The 16,338-nt window shown below is 33.7% G+C and overlaps 2 protein-coding genes across 2 annotated transcripts; both read right to left on the bottom strand.

The window, feature by feature from the left end:
• Positions 1–519: 519 nt before the first annotated feature.
• LOC132165321 (uncharacterized) lies at positions 520–7,070 on the bottom strand. Its single transcript, XM_059575833.2, has 15 exons — positions 6,960–7,070; positions 5,321–5,440; positions 5,185–5,244; positions 4,977–5,078; positions 4,120–4,200; positions 3,914–4,032; positions 3,639–3,740; positions 2,785–2,901; positions 2,500–2,565; positions 2,261–2,327; positions 2,069–2,122; positions 1,889–1,978; positions 1,589–1,648; positions 1,467–1,505; positions 520–939 (listed from the first exon to the last, which is right to left on the bottom strand). Exons 1-15 carry the CDS (start codon positions 6,975–6,977, stop codon positions 775–777), a joined length of 1,260 nt encoding a protein of 419 aa, XP_059431816.2. The 5' UTR covers positions 6,978–7,070; the 3' UTR covers positions 520–774.
• Positions 7,071–13,074: 6,004 nt separating this feature from the next.
• Positions 13,075–15,459, bottom strand: LOC132183022 (transcription factor DIVARICATA). The gene is made up of 2 exons (XM_059596415.2): positions 14,960–15,459; positions 13,075–13,675 (listed from the first exon to the last, which is right to left on the bottom strand). Exons 1-2 carry the CDS (start codon positions 15,283–15,285, stop codon positions 13,327–13,329), a joined length of 675 nt encoding a protein of 224 aa, XP_059452398.1. The 5' UTR covers positions 15,286–15,459; the 3' UTR covers positions 13,075–13,326.
• Between the last annotated feature and the right edge of the window lie 879 nt (positions 15,460–16,338).

Raw genomic sequence — 16,338 nt, forward strand, 5'->3', positions numbered from 1 at the left:
AAATTTACACCAAACATGAATTCTAATGCTGAAGGTTTACATGTATATATAGCATATACATTAATCTGTTTTGAGGACTTATCAAGAAAGGATTAAAAGGTCATGAAGATCGATTAATACTGTTATAAAATAAAGCAATGTTAAGCATCATCTATATTTTCTTAGTGAAGAAGAAAATCGTCACCTATGTTTGGTGTAGAAATATAATAGAGAATATAAGAGAGAGAGAGAGAGAGAGAGAGAGAGAGAGAGCCGATAATGTGGTTCTTTGCCAAAAGTGGAACATTAATGAGGAGCTTCTGATCTAAGGGTCTGGTTGTGTTCTGCTGGTTTGGTTGGAGTAGTCCTGCTGTGTTTTTTTGTTGTTTTGGTGTTTAGTGTTTGTATTTGCTTTGGTTCTCCTGCAGTTTGCTACTCTAGTTGTTCCTTTTGTCTTGTTGGGTGATGGCTGCTTGGAGCATCCCCTGTTTTTGTCCCAGCTTTTTCTTGTTGGGTTTTGTATGAGAGAGAGAGCAGAAGTGATGGAAACTCTTAAGGCTACATATTGACTATTGATGTATAATAACTGTATTACAATGATCTCTATTTATAGACACTTTAAAGTGTGATGAATAAAAAAATTTTAAAAAAAATAAAAACCTAGACTAAATAAGGAAGGGAATAGACCTATAAGGCCTAAATATAGAGTATAAAATATTCTAACATTTGGGAAAACGTATTTCACAACTTGATCTCTACAAAGCTGCCCTATTGTCCTCCTCTTTCTATTTTAGGTCAATGCCTGTGTGTGATCCTGTGTATATCTTCAGCAATCAACTTCTCAACCGTTTTCTTTGCTGCAGGTTTCTGATATGGATCAACCCAGCAATAATCCTCCCTTACTGCTTTTTTCCATCTATTCTTGAAGATCTCTAGTTCAATATAGGATCTAGTTCTCACCTGCACAAGAACAATGGTCAAAGGATGCTAGTGTGTATCCTAAAATAATGGGGATCATATAAAGATGTCATACTAAAATTGGAGCTCTACGCTGTTAGAATATTAATTAAATAATTAAATTCATCATTTCGTATCAGGTTAAGTTTTTGGAATAAGTAGTAATTTAACATGGTATTACAGCAGAAGTTGTCATCAAACCTTGTTTATGTCATTTACAGCCCATCTCAATTTAATATTCAAAGTGTTGAACCTCACTTATTAAGGAGTTTGGATCCATACGTGAGGGAGAGTGAGAGAATATTAATTAAATAACTAAATTAATCATTTCTTATTAATTTAAGAATTTGGGATAAGTTGTGATTTAACACCTTAGTCATGGCGCTAAGCACAGCTGATAATGCAAAGTGCAAAGTGCACACATTCATTTGAGTGTATGAAAAAAAAAAAAAATCTTGCTCCCTTTGTACTGGCCTTGGGAAGATTAAGTGAGGAGCTTCTGTGAATAGAAGATTTATTCAAAGGCTTACCCCAGTTCTACCATCAGATTGATGTGACCTTGATGCTGCCTGCAAATTCAAAGCTGCTTATGAATAGAAGTCCAGACAACAAAAGAATGTGATGAGTTGCATATTGGATTTTGATTAAGTACCTGTGGTCCTGCACTCGAGCTCGTATCTTGGGCAGATTGATTAGGTGTTTCAGCAACTTTCTGCATTGATGATGAACTTTACTAGTTAGTAACAGAGAAATTACACATGGTGGTGTGTGTAAAAGAGAAAGAGAGAGAGAGAAATTAAGCTGGATTGAAAGGGAATAAAGGAAGACGAAAATGATGCAGGTGGAAGTTGTGAGGAACATCATGATCATGCAAGCCTGGAAACATTCTTGCAGCCAATCCCAACTAGTGGGATTAGGGCTTAGTCAAATTTGGTAATAAAAAATTTCTAACCTTGTTCGTCACAGACGCCCCCAGTGTAGGAAGACCATAATGGACAATGTATTCGGAATCAACAATTCCAATATTTTTAGTCCGATCACCCTGTTAAAGAATGCTTTGCACATAAGACATATCTTCATGGATATCCAAAAATTGGAAAAATAGGCATATAGTTATAGGAAGTAAAATTGCCTGTACACAGTAGCCCAGCTGAAAATCCAAGCCCCATGCATGAACTAAGTCATTCTGTAAAAACATTAGGGGGAAAAAGAAGAGTGGAAAGGGGTAAATTAGTGGCAAAGCTTTATGAAGCCTAATTATCAAAATCCACCACCATTTTAGCTTTATAATGGTGTCTGAAAAATTTATGTACAGATGCCCTACCTGAATCATATGCCATGCACAACGCCAGGATGCACTTGAGAAAACAGGAGCCATCATTTCCACCCACCTGTCATACATATTAATAAATAAAATGCACTTTCATTGCGAACAATTGAGAGCAAAATACATATATATGTATTAAATATGTCTATGTTTGTATGCACTTTTATGTATATGGATACATATTTTTCTGTGTGTAAACTATGAAACTGAAAAGGATCTGCATGCAAATTTTCTACCCTGTGCATGGAGGCTCTGTGCTGTTTTCATTGCACCTCCTTCTACCAATCATCTTGTAAGTCCTCCTGTTAGCCAATGCAATAGCAACCACAACATAGACCTTAAAATTAGAAAGACATTGTATTGAAAACTTTAATTAAATCAAAGCCTGATAGCTCATGACATGCTACTGAAGTTAACAAATGAAAAAACATATCACAACAGCTACATATAAGAATTCATAAGGATATTGCTATAGATTTTCTCATTCTTAAACATTATTTTCTAAGGAAATGATAGAGAACCTGTGCACTTTTGATCTTCTATCTCTTGCTGTGAGATGATGATGAACCTCAGATTTATTAGCGTCAAGTGCTGGCTGTGATATCTCAAGCCCTTCTTCTTTAATAATTGTAAGATATCTGCATGTAAGAAGTTAAAGCACAGAAACTCAATCTTCAAATGTTTACTGGAAAAGTTAATAGCATTACAACAATCCATAACTTCTTTTGCAACCCTTTTTTTGCAAGTGTAACCATCAAGTTATGTGTCTTTTTTATCCAGCCATGCATACTAAATACCACAGCTAAAAAATTACAATTTCAATTGAACTAACCATTACCAAGCACCCTCTTCCTGCTCCCCCCAACCAAAAGAAAGGACACCCAGAAAAATAATATGCTGTACATTTTTGGGATGCCTATATTTTGCCTATCCATCTATCAGGTTACATGTCTCATGATAGATCCATATTTAGCCTATCCAACAGTCTAGTTACATGCCTCCTACATTTGTCATGCATGAGAAATATCATACTGGCTGGATTCCAAATTTCCAATAGTTACCAAATCTATAAAACCTAAATTGTAAGAAAAAAAAGGTTTGAGAACTATATGGATTGGAATGCTTCTAATCTTGGATTAGATTTGACCAAATCGACAAGTTATGATGTAATTGCAGGGATGCGCACTTTTCCCCCCCTCTCCAACACACACATGTCTATATTCACACTAAATAGTAATGAAAAAGGAGAAGGCATAAGTTATGACCACCCAATAAATCTACCGCTTCCAGCATGGATGTGCTTCATACATGGATATGTACAGACACAAACACATCATAGTCATATAAAACCCACATATGTATTCTCATAATTTACCTTCCAACATCAAAATTTTCAACTCCAAGATCTTCATCCCAGAGGAAGATGTAGGCATACTCAGCCACAATATCAGGATGTAAAAAACGCTTGGCGAACCACCTTAATCATGAAAACAATTATGCTAGACCAGTTAGTGAGAATGGACCAGAAATATCTGAACAAGTATAAATCATGAAAACAATTATGCTATACCAGTTAGTGAGAATGGACCAGAAATATCTGAACAAGTATAATTTCTTTTCTTTTTTTGAATTTTAGCTAATAACCATTACCACTTAGTTTGATTAATAGCAGAAACATGTATGGCACGGTTGCTCCAGTCTAAATCTCTCCAATCATCCACAACGCCATCATAATGGAAAAGCATCACCACAAAATCACTTGACAGAAACTGTAATTTGTGAGTAAAAAGAGAAATTAAATCCAACGAAATCAAAGACAATGTATGTAAACGAGGGCATGAAATTTAGCTTTTCACCTTCTTCACAATTTTATTCACACTTTCTTTTTGCTTTATGCCAGCTGCAATGGCCAATAAGTTTGTGAATGACTTCGAGTTCTGGACAGAAGCAGGCAGCATTAGGATATAAATTGAAAGAATCAGGTAATCAGTGGGCAAAGAGAAACTGCATTTTCCACAGTGATATTCAACTTATCCATTATTCAACCAACTCAGTTGGATGACATTAATATTACATATAAATATTAAACAAAACAGGCTGAATCATGTTTGTATCAGCTGAAGACCGAACTGATTGGCCATGGTTCTTGTGTGAGGTATCAAATCAAAGGAGAAATAGTTTCCTTTATGAAGCTTAGGCAATACAGGACTCCAAGAACAGTTCATATTCACAGTACAATCAGCTCGACAGCATAACATGAATAATAAGTGCCAATCAACTCTAACCCAAACCATGTCCAGAAAATATTGTTAAGAATTCAATCCTAATGATACAACTATGGAAAACAGACAACTAAACATATATATACATGAATTATCTCAATAGTAGTCATGCTTGATAGGAATTAGGATCCTCTGCATTTCATATGAACTGGATAACTCCAGTTAGTTATAGTGATGGGGTATTGTTGTCCTCTCAAAAAGTGAAAGACAAAAATACCCCTCCACGATAACTAACTAGATATTATCCAGTTCATTTAAACTGGAGAGAATCCTGTTCCGTTTGGTAGACGGTACAATAAACCAATAATTGCTGTAAATCGGAAGTGGCTGAACAAGCAAGGTAAAAAACTGCATGGTCCTCTAGTAAAATGACTAACAGTACCTAGAATGCCAAACTACCACTGAAATTTTCACCTATAAAGTTGACATACCTTTTTATCCATGGGGCCCCATAATGGTCGCATTTTCAAGTCAGAATTTTTTGAGACAATTCCCTTAGGTAGTGATTCACTTCCTTGGGGCATGGATTGACTCTAAATACAAACAGAAGTGTTAATAAGAGTATATAAGCTAGTCATTACATACTAGAGCAAGGAACAAATTGTGCATCTATATGGCCTTTGAGTGGTAGCAACATACCTCACACATCTTAGATCTTGTATTCTGCATATTATCAGATGATCCACAAGACAAATACTTCTGTGCCAAGATAACCCAATTATTGAGAAAGTTAAATTGTCTCTGTAGTAATGATGGAGCTGAAAGTATAATTTACCTCTTTATAATCTGTAATTATAAATGCACTCCCTATGAAGAAAACTGCAGAAAGCAAAAGGATAGAAGAAAGGAAGCATCTAAATGATATCTGCCTCCTAGGCTCCACCATTAGAGGTATCTGGAAGCAAAGAGGAAATAAATAATATTAGCCTAAGGGGGACACAACATGAAACACATGATTTTATTCTATAAAGACTGGATTCATAAACCAACATTAGAAATAATACACTCAGGTTGGATCTCTTAAAATAATTCCTTTAGAGCAGTAACAACTACTGTCACATTTACTTCAAATTTTCCTATATCTCACAGAATTTTCAGGGTTCAATAAATGATCATTCTAAAATTGTGGGCATGCAATGGCAGTCAATACCAATGCATTCAAGTTTCACTAAGAATTTTGGAGGATCTTAATCCAAATAGAAATTTTTTTTTAAAAAAAAAAAGAAGAAGAAAGAGGGTTCCTGGAAGAGAGATCCACTGAAAAGTGGTAGGTGAGGTGTTATTAATGTAATTGTGTTCATAGCATTGAAATACACTGTTTGTCTCTGAAATTAATCTTAGGTTTGATTTGGTCCCAATATTTAAAATCTTCCAATTTCCTCAAGTACTGAAATTCAAGAAGTTTAGTTTCTTCTCTAAATAATTTATAAGATAGATCTTATCAGATTAAAAACTTCTAGAATTCCTAGAGTATCCTACCATATTAACATTTATCACTTTAAAAGTACATTAGAGTACAGAAAATACTGAAATAGTAAAACTGATAAATAGTGATATGGTAAAATCCTAACCATTTGATTTGAAAACAATTATTAAATTTTAAGAAAATCTATACGGTACAATATTGGAATTCTAAAAATTATAATACGATTACATCTATCTTCTACCTATGCATATATGTATGAAAAATCGACATGGCACATTAAAAAACCTTGTGAGCAATCTGAGAGCTGATATTGCACATCAAAAGCTGATGTGGCTACTAATAAAAATTTAAAAAAAGCTGAAGTGGCTGGAGGCATGACAACACTGAAACATCGTACACGTTCGAATTGTTAGCGATGAGTCCCCGAGCAAGTGGCAGACTGCCTAAATATATTTTGCTCTCATTATTATATCAAGCTTTCTCAATCCACTGCACCAAACCCACTACAGAGTAAGATGCAGGGGACCTAACCCACTATCTGACTTTCCATCCTCTCTCCCTAGAAAGTCATCAGATTGGAAAAAAGCAAGAAACTTTCAAACCCCAAAAGGAGCCATGGAAGAAAAGCACAGAGCTTTCAAACCAAGACCCAACTACGACCACACGAAGCCGAAGCCACCACCGAGACACACATTAACAAACGCTGATAAAAATTAAAAAATAAATAAATAAAGAAAGAAAGAAAGAAAAAAAGTTAACTTAATTTCTTGCTAAAATAACGTCTTCAATAGAACCCTTTTTGTTTCTACCCAACTTGAACTTGCATATATGTCATGTATATTATCTGTTAGATCAACGAACTCCCACTGATCACTTGAAGAACATTATGGTTTTGAAATTAATTCAAGCACATATTTATTTTTGGTGAAGAAAGAATGAAAATTTCTAAGAATTTGAAACAGAGGAAGAGAGATAAAGAGAGACTTACACAAGTTGACTTCTTCATCTTCCTCTATAAACTCTGGTATTGAAGAAGAAGAACCAAGCTAAGCTGCAGAGAAAGAGGGAGAGGTGTATGTAAAGATATTGGTTTCTTAGAACTACATTAGAACTACCAAAGCTCTTAAAAAGTATTTATAGTTTCTTTAGAAGTAGAAAAGGTTTGAGAGGAAACGGTAATATCACGTGTTCTAAACAAGTCACAATTCCTTCGGTCCTTTCAACAGACGCAATGAAAGAGACGTGACGGCGATTACTACAACTTATAATGTAATACTAAACAACAGAACTAGGATTTTTTTTTTTCTTCTTTTCTTTATTATATTTAGCTGTGCTATGCACATAATTATCAATCTTTTTTATCTTGGCAGTTAATCGGAGCCTAGCAAAGATGATAAACAATTTTTTGTTATATATATTTGAAAAATTCAAATTGATATTATGGTTTTATTATTTATTATGCATTTTAAAAGCAAGAATGAGTAATAAATGCATTCTTTGATTTTGAGTAATGCTATTTTTTTGTACATGCGATATTAGTTGATGTTGCCCATTTTTGAGTAAATTTCATATTAATTACTTAAAAGAAATTAAAAGTGTAAGTTATTTAAAATATGCTACATAACTTATGTTTATCGATTTTGATATGAGTGAAATAAATAAATGTAAAATTTTAGTAGCTTTACTCTTTATTTTATTTTATTGATTTTTTTTTTTTTTTTTTTTTTTGCAAGGTTGGCCATCCTAGACTCCTAGTTGGATCATGTAATGGATTTATCTCATTAAATGAATTATTTTCTTTATTCTTTTAGGAAAAAATTAGAATTAGTCTTTGGATTTTCTTGCAATTTTAATTCAATCCTTCAATTTTTTTATTTAAAAAATTACTTTATTAGGCTATACTCAGTTTTCAAATCAATCCATCCTATTAATTAACCGCCCATCTGCCACATAGACTATTTACCAATTACCACGTGAACTCCACCAATTTAAAACTAAGTAGTTCAATATGCAACCAAAAAAAAAAAAAAAAAAAACAATCCTAGAGTCATTATGATAATCTAATTGACAATTCGAAGATCGTATGATCTTTTGTATGCAAGAAGTCTCCCGTTAGGGTAGAAATCTTATGGATGACAAAGTGATAGAAGTTAGAGAATGAAATAATAAAATGATACTAATGTTCTCTAATTTCAACTCTATTTATAGAGTCATGATATAACCCTTCACTAAGGGTTATATCTTATTACTTATCATAACCACTATAAAAGGGTATGACTGTCTATGGGGATGACCACATTAGCTATGGTGTGATCATATTATCAATATTAAATAGTCTCCATTCATGGCATGTGCAGTACGTCAAAAGATAAGCTAATAAGGCAGCTCATCGTTTGGCAAAGGTGGCTCTCCATCAATCTTCGGAGCAAATATAGATGGATGAATTTCTTAATATTGTAATCTCAGCAAGTATTTTAGTTTGAAGAGTTCAATGAAACATGAAATTTTTATTCAAAAAACAAAAAATGTTCATCGCTTGGCAAAGGTTGCTCTTCAACAATTGTCGAAGCAAATATAAATGGAAGAATTTTCTGATTTTATTCATGATATTGTAATCTTAGAGAGTATTTCAATTTGAAGAGTTTAATGAAATTATGAAATTTTCACTAAAAAATTGAATCAATCAATATTTTTGTTTGTTTGTTTTTTTCTTTTCTGGCTTGTAATTACATAAAGTAATAGTGTAAGGCACTTATCAAAGTCTTCAAAATAGTTCAAATATATATATATATATATAGAGAGAGAGAGAGAGAGAGAGAGAGAGATCCAACCCCCCTATAGGGCATGTCTAAGCATGTGAATTCAGTGCCATGGAATGCAATCAACCCTCTCGGCCACGAAAACGAAAAAATGCACCCTCAAATTCCAATAAACAAGTAGTTTACATGCAAATCTTGAGCAACAAAACAAGGACCACACTTTCAATAAGCTTCCAAAACTCATATTGTTCGCCATTTCCTAGAAATCTTTGACCTATAATGAGATTGAAGTGTGAAACTGAAGAATATGCATGTACCCTTTTGGCATATTAATCCATTTATTTTAAAAGTTTAAATAAATAAAAAATAGTTATTTAATTAATATTATAATTAATGCCCAAGTAGAATCTTCAATTAAATTAATGATTAAAGAAACAAGGATTGAACTCAAAATTATAATATATTAAATTACCAATTACCCTCCAGACTTGTGTCGATAAGAAATGATAAGTTTAATTATTTGATTAATATGTTAACACGAGGAAATTAAAATAAAATAAAAAACCAGGTCTACTTTTTAATCATAATCTTCTTGAAACGACCGAGAATGACAATGTTTTAAACTGCATATGAGATTCATGTTGGACGATTCTTAATATGGGTGTTAAATTACTACTTGTCCTAAAAATTCAAGTTCATCTCTTAGTAGATGAAACATAACACGTACAATATTTAATTGAAATAGAAGATGAATGACAAAGACAATTTTAATACTTTCCTTCACGTAAGGTGAATGACATAAACAATTAAAAAGTGAACACGCAATGTGTGCCTCGAAGCCAGTGGGTTTTGGAGAGTATTTCTCTCCGAGTATGATTTGTTTTGGAATAGATCAAGTGGTCAACCGACTTAATCACACTATAAAAAGAGTCACTTGTTAATTGATGTGAGACAAGCCACACAAGTGAAGAACATAGTGCAGCTGCCAATTCTTTTTTAGTGAGAAAGATGGCAAGCGGAATTGCAAGAAGAATTTCTCTTCTTGGAGGCACCACATGACAGAGCATTAGAGAGCACCAGACTTGTTTTCTTCTTGGTTTTGGAGGAGCCAAAACAAAGAAAGAAAAAAGAAAGGGTGCTACATTGACAGAGAAAAAGTTCTCCCTTTGAAAAAAAAAAAAAAAAATCTCATTTGATAGTGAGATTTAGGTGTATTGGAGCTTTTGGTTGTAAGTGATTTATCTCTACTATTTTTGTACTCCATCTTTGATTGTGAATTTATTTGCGATCGCCTCCGCCAATGAATGTACCTTATATTGAGGGAACCACTTAAATCTTGATTTTATCTGTGTGATTGCCTTGCCTTATTTACCATAATTGTGGTCTTTTGCACAACAGGTAGTATCACCACTAAGGCTTGAGATTCAAATTAATGATAAATATGGCGAATACCAAGTATGAAATGTAGAAGTCCAATAAAATAAAAAATAAAAAATAAAAATAAAAAAATAAAAAAGTTTCTCTATTTGGTAGAAAATGATGAATGATCTTTTGATCAGCAATGAGTCTACCAGGCTTTATTGGGAAAGACAAAGAAACCCGAGAAGATAGACAATGATGACTGAGAAGAGATGGACGTTAATGCTTTCAATGTGATCCGTTTTAATTTGTCATATGAAGTCCTTTACAATGTGATTAATGAAGAAAAAGCAAAGTCAATTTGACTAATATTGGAGAGTCTATATATGTCAAAGAATTTGACAAATAAGTTGTATGTGAAGAAGCAACTATATCATTTGTAGATGGAGGAAAATACAAATTTGTTGGAGCACCTCAACAAGTTTAACATGTTGAATACACAATTGTTGAATTTTGGAGTGAAGATTGAAGAAGAAGACAAAGCGATATTTCTATTTGCATCGCTTCTCTCTTCTTATGATCACTCATAACATTATTATATGTAAAAGAGACTCTGGCATTTGAAGAGGTGACTAGATCTCTCTTGTCACATGAGAGGCGAAGGAAACCTATCAATGATCAAGTTGATGGACTTGTGGTACGGTTTGAGCCAAAGCACGGAAAGATAAGTTTAAAGGAAAGAATGACATATGTAAGCAGTCGCAATCGGCATAGGTTGAAGAATCTCGGTCAAATGCAAAAGTGCTATTATTATCACAAGAAATTGTATGGCACTACATAAAAAATTTTCGGAGGTGGCCAAGCCACCCAAAACCGTTGTTGGGGGTGGCCCATCGGTGTTTGGTTGGCCTATTTTTTGCTAAAAGAACTTTTAATTTTTAATATTTTCTTTTTTCTTTTTAACCGTTAAAAATACTATATAAGTTTTTTATAGCTTCTAAACAACTGAATTTTGTAGAGACCCATGTTCTTGATTCCATAACCATGAAGTTGCCTTCACTGGATCAAACTTCCACAGGCACAACAGGACCCCGGTGTTAGAGAAGTACCCATACTGAAGAGTCCTACATCAAGGCAAGATAACAAACTGCGTCTAGATTCAAATATTGAATAATATTATAGATTGAATATTTAGATAAGCTTATCATATTCTGTATCTAGATTCAAATATAAGCTTATCATAGCTAAGTGTTCTTGCTCATCACAAATACTATTGTAATTATCTTGTGTAACTAAATACGTTATATATACAAGTGTCTTTACCTGTGTTTGGTAAGGCAGCAACAATATACATTCTCAGATCTTATACCCTGCAACACAGTCACTGCATTGGATTAAAACTCTACCCTCATTTCCTAGCGCAAATCAAAACCTCCACCAACGTTTCCTTCATTAACATACCCTAAAATAACTGACGTCCAAGAAACCAAACCTCTATGCGACACCTGATCAAACAAGTTACGGGCATAACTTACATACCAGCATTTCACGTAAATTTCAATCATCGTGCTGCAAAAATATACATCAATCCAAAACTCATTCTTGTTGAAACAGAATGCACCATCAATCCAAATATTTCAACCCTCTGGAGCGCTGAAGAAAGAAGAAGAAGAAGAAGAAGAAGGGACGGTAGATGCTGGTACGCAGAGGTGTTTCCCCCTCCGCCTTTAAATGGCGTCAAAGTGTGTTTTTCCTTAAACGTTTCACGTTTGCCTCCAAAGTTTGGGAAATGATCCTCTCTATTTCATTTCCTCTCAATTTCATCCATTTAGTGCATTTAAGACGATAAATTTGTTCAAAAAATTTGCCCCCAAGAAAAAGACATTATTGCCCTCCTAAATGCATTAAATGGATACGATCCGTTTCTCCAAAGTTTTGCCTCTTCTCCACGACTTCTCCACATTAAACAAATTCCTGTTAAATTGGACCATTAATTTTAAAAATTCATATTTAAATCCTAACAGAGGAAGTGAAATTACTAAAATATCTCCATCCAATTTCAACGTATTTTTGTAATTTTATAAATATCTTAGAGTACTTTGAAATTTCATTTATCAACTATTTGATTTAATGCTAAATTTTGATGGTAATGATTGACATTTCAAACTTCTGAAATATGGTAAGTCTAACTTGACAATTTTTAAAAGTTTAAGAATATAATTACAAAAGTGATGAAAGATCATAGATAGTAAGTGAAGTTTTTATTTCTTTTTTTAATGAAGATGTCTGGTTCTTTTTTAGAGTAAGGCTAAAAAGACTATTTTCCTCCTTGTGTCCTTCTAAATGTGAGGATACAAAGACTATAGTCATCCTTCTAGCATTACTCATTTTGATTATTCAATTTAACTTGGTCTATCCCTTGTTCACCGTCAAAAAAATCCAATACAAAATAATACCCTAGAATATGGTGAACCCACACATAGGGTTGACAATTTTTAACACGACCCATGAACCTAACACAAAATTAACATATTAGAGTTTTATATAATCAAGTTCGGATCAATTCAGGTCATCTGAAACACGTGAAAAATTATTTGAACCTATACGAGAGGGAGAGCGTTAGAATATTAATTAAATGTTTCAAACAATCACTTTTTATTAGCTTAAGCTTTTAAACCCATTTGTAAAAAAGAGTGTTAGAATAATAATTAACTAACTAAATTAATCATTTCTTATCAACTTATGCTTTTAAGATAAATGTCAATTAAATAAATAAATAAAAAACCAGCAACCAAAATAATATACCCTAAAAAACCCATAAAGCCAGACACATATTAATTCAAAATGGGAATTCAAATATCACATTAGATTTCCAATAAACTAAAGGTCAAACAAGGATTGAATATCATGGAGTTGTTCCAACAGAAATTAATTTTGAGACTTGGGATTTTGATAATTCAGACTTGAGGTATTCGACAACCTGAATGCAAAAAGAATTCCTATGTCTTATTGATTAATTCCTAAAAGTTCAGTACACCAACTTGCTATGTTCTCCACCAAAGAAGATTTTCTTTAGCTCACTAAAAGACTTAAGAATACTACATACACCATCAAATTCACTTTCCAACCCTCCTTATCACCTAACACCTAACAAAACCATCCACATAACTTTACAAATTGGATTTGTTAAACTAAGACTACTTTACATACAGAGCATGTAGCTGCTACTATGCATCTTTACATTTGAAAGGCAAAGTTTTGATACCCAAATGAGGCCGATTGATCGGGCACATTCCTTGGCATGGTCATCTGTGGCAAAGCAGGTGGTGCAGGCTGCTGAAGTACCGCACCACCCGATGGAGAAATCCAGTTCTGATCAACAGGTAGAGCTGCCGTGTTGTTGTTATCCACCGAGGTGATGTCATGGATGCTCGATCTCTTCCTCTCTTTCTTTACTGAGGTTTGGCGAAGATAGTACTTCTGGGCATGGCTAGCCACTTGAGTCGGTGTCCTTGTCACCACAACATTCCTTGAAATGCTCCTCCAATCACCCTTGCCAAATTTCTCCAGCCCTATCAGAAATAGCCTGTTACCGTACCAAAAAAGAAAATCAGCTGCCAGAGCCATACATCTGATAACAATATAATCTAAGCACTCGTAGGCCGCAACTAGCATTTCATATCAAAGGTAACACGATCACAATATTTACTTTTCTAGTTAGAGACCAACGCCTTGGGGCTAACATGAAATACGCTCAAGGACCTACCGGCCGGAGAGGTCATTTTTGGAGGAGAAACTATGTGCTTTTCGAAAATTGTTTTATATATACACACCAAGTTTTGGTTGCAATGATAATGATGGTAAATTGATGGAACCTACTTGACTCACATGGGGCAATCATAATCTGCAATCCAAATTACAAAAGGATTCTCTGGGTTTAGACACAAACAACAATCTTATATCTACCTGGGTGTAGCATCAAGAATGGTCTTGAAACTCTGAAGATCATATACTATTTTTATCATTTGGCAGATAAAAAACAAAGAATTCCACTCATAAGCTGAGTTGGGGTTGAATTTTTACAATCACACCAACAAAATCAACAGAAAACACAAGACCCAATTTTCAACTCTCTTTTCTCCCTCCATTTTCCCAGCAAAAGGAATCATTTTAAAGTACAAAAGAGTTCAAAGAAAAAAGGGATTGAAAATTAAAGTCACAAGCGACACTTAAAGAGAACAGGAGGAACATAAAAACGCAAATTCTGTGTTTTTCTTTCATGTTCCTCCATTTTCTGTCCACAGTTTAATTCAATTCTCATCTGTAGAAACAAAACCCAAGAATTCTCTTTCCTTCCATTTTGCTCCATTTCTCAGCCACCCAAAAGATTACAAAAAATTAAAAGTCTTTTTCCCTGTTTATCCTAGACCTGTAGATACAAAACGCAAGAAGTCTCTGTTCTTTCATCGTCCTCCACTTTCTAAACCAGAATTTTTTTAAAAAATAAATTAAAATTAAAATTTTTTTTTAAAAAAAAAAGATCTTCCTCAATACCAACCCTAGTTCAATTATCATCTGAAGAGACCAAAATTCATCTTTCTTTCATTTGCCTTAATTTTTTAGCCACCAAAAGAGAGAAAAGAAAAGAAAAATCTTTAAAGAAACAAAACAAATCTTTCTCAAAAACCTGCTCTGAATACAGTTTAGTTCAATTCTCATCTGTAGAAACAAAACCCAAAACTTCCCTTTTCTTTCAGGAAAATTTCTCAGCCACCAAACAAAGAACCAAGCAAAAACATTTAGAAAAAAAAAAAAAAAAAAATCAATAAAATCAGAAAATAAGAAGAGAATATAGAGAGAGAAAGAGTACCTATGCTCTTCTTCAGTCCAAGGAGTCCCCTTCTTTCTCTCAGCCTCCCTGGTCTTCGACCCAAACGAGATCTGACTCGGCGAGTCCCACCCATCAGAGTCGTCGGCATAAGTCGGCAGCTCGACCCGACCCGAGTCGATGTCGAGCACGTCCCGCACCAGATCCTCGTAGTGTTCCCTCACCTCCCTCGGTGACTTCCCCGGCACACACTCGGCAATCCTCAGCCACCTGTCCGGATAGTCCTCCGGCACCATCACCAGAGCTCTCTCGAACAGCTTATCCTCCAACCTTGTCCACTGAGTCGCCTGCATACTCGTCATCATCATATCCCTTCTGGGTTTTGTTGTTTTCTTAAAGCATTCAAAAGACTCTCACTTTCTTGGGGATTTCGCAAATTGGATTTGGTGGGAGATTCGGAAAACCTCGCTATATATATATATATATATATATATATAAACACAGAGAGAGAGAGTCAATAGTTGAATGTTATATGGATATGTGTGGGGTTTTGGGGGTGTTGGGTCCAACTCAGAGTTCCCAAAACCAACACGTTTTTGCTTTTATTGGGTGTTTTTTCGTTAAACTTAAAATTTCTTTGATTTGTCGTTGAAAACTGTAGAGGGCAATTGCTGACCTGTTTTTACTATTTTATTTCCATTGCTCTTTCATTGCTCTACGTCTCCTGCTTTCTGGCATGATTTTCTCGTCTATAATTGCTGGAGAAACACAAGAAAGCTCAATAACTATAACTCTATAAGTTTATTTAATTTTTAAAATTTTAATTTTCACATAACCGAATCCTAAATTTACAATAATAATAAAATTAAAAAAAAAATCTAAATTTACATATTAATTTGTAATGGAAACAAAAAAGAACAACAAATTTGCTTCCAAACAAAATTATTATTTTGAGTTTGATATTTTCGTGTATGAGACAAAATCCAAACTAATTTAACTTGAACAACGCATAAAAAAAAAACAGAGTTTAAATTTTTATTTTAGGGTTTTTTTTTTTATTATTTGAAAAATGTTACATACTAGTATACTACATTACTATTTTAGTCTGCTATATGGCAGTCAATTTACCATTTAATTTTTTTTGTTTGTTTATATTTTTATTTTGAAATAAAAATAAAAGTGAGACATTAATGTAATGTATATATGGACGAATTCTTGGATATGGGTGTTTTTTAAGAGGAGTGATATACATCCCAAATTTGTTTTTCAAAAGTTTATTTTCAAATGATGTGTCACCATCTCATTATATTTATTATTTTAGGAAGTGTGTCACTTACTTATGAAATAGTAACACATCAATTGAGAACCAATTTTTAGAAAACAAATTTGGGATATGTAGCATTTCTTGTTTGTTAGATTTT

The sequence above is a fragment of the Corylus avellana genome, chromosome 2 (assembly GCF_965113065.1).
Source record: "Corylus avellana chromosome 2, dhCorAvel1.hap1.2, whole genome shotgun sequence".
Taxonomy (NCBI): domain Eukaryota; kingdom Viridiplantae; phylum Streptophyta; class Magnoliopsida; order Fagales; family Betulaceae; genus Corylus; species Corylus avellana.

Excerpts from the sequence above, each read along its gene's own strand:
- LOC132165321 (XM_059575833.2), bottom strand. Across the intron at positions 5,245-5,320 it reads TAATTACAGATTATAAAGAG|AAGTATTTGTCTTGTGGATC; the intron begins GTAAATTATACT and ends ATCTTGGCACAG. Across the intron at positions 2,902-3,638 it reads GAAAATTTTGATGTTGGAAG|ATATCTTACAATTATTAAAG; the intron begins GTAAATTATGAG and ends TCTTACATGCAG.
- LOC132183022 (XM_059596415.2), bottom strand. The coding sequence starts at position 15,285 with ATGATGATGACGAGTATGCAGGCGACTCAGTGGACAAGGTTGGAGGAT. Across the intron at positions 13,676-14,959 it reads TGGACTGAAGAAGAGCATAG|GCTATTTCTGATAGGGCTGG; the intron begins GTACTCTTTCTC and ends GTACGGTAACAG.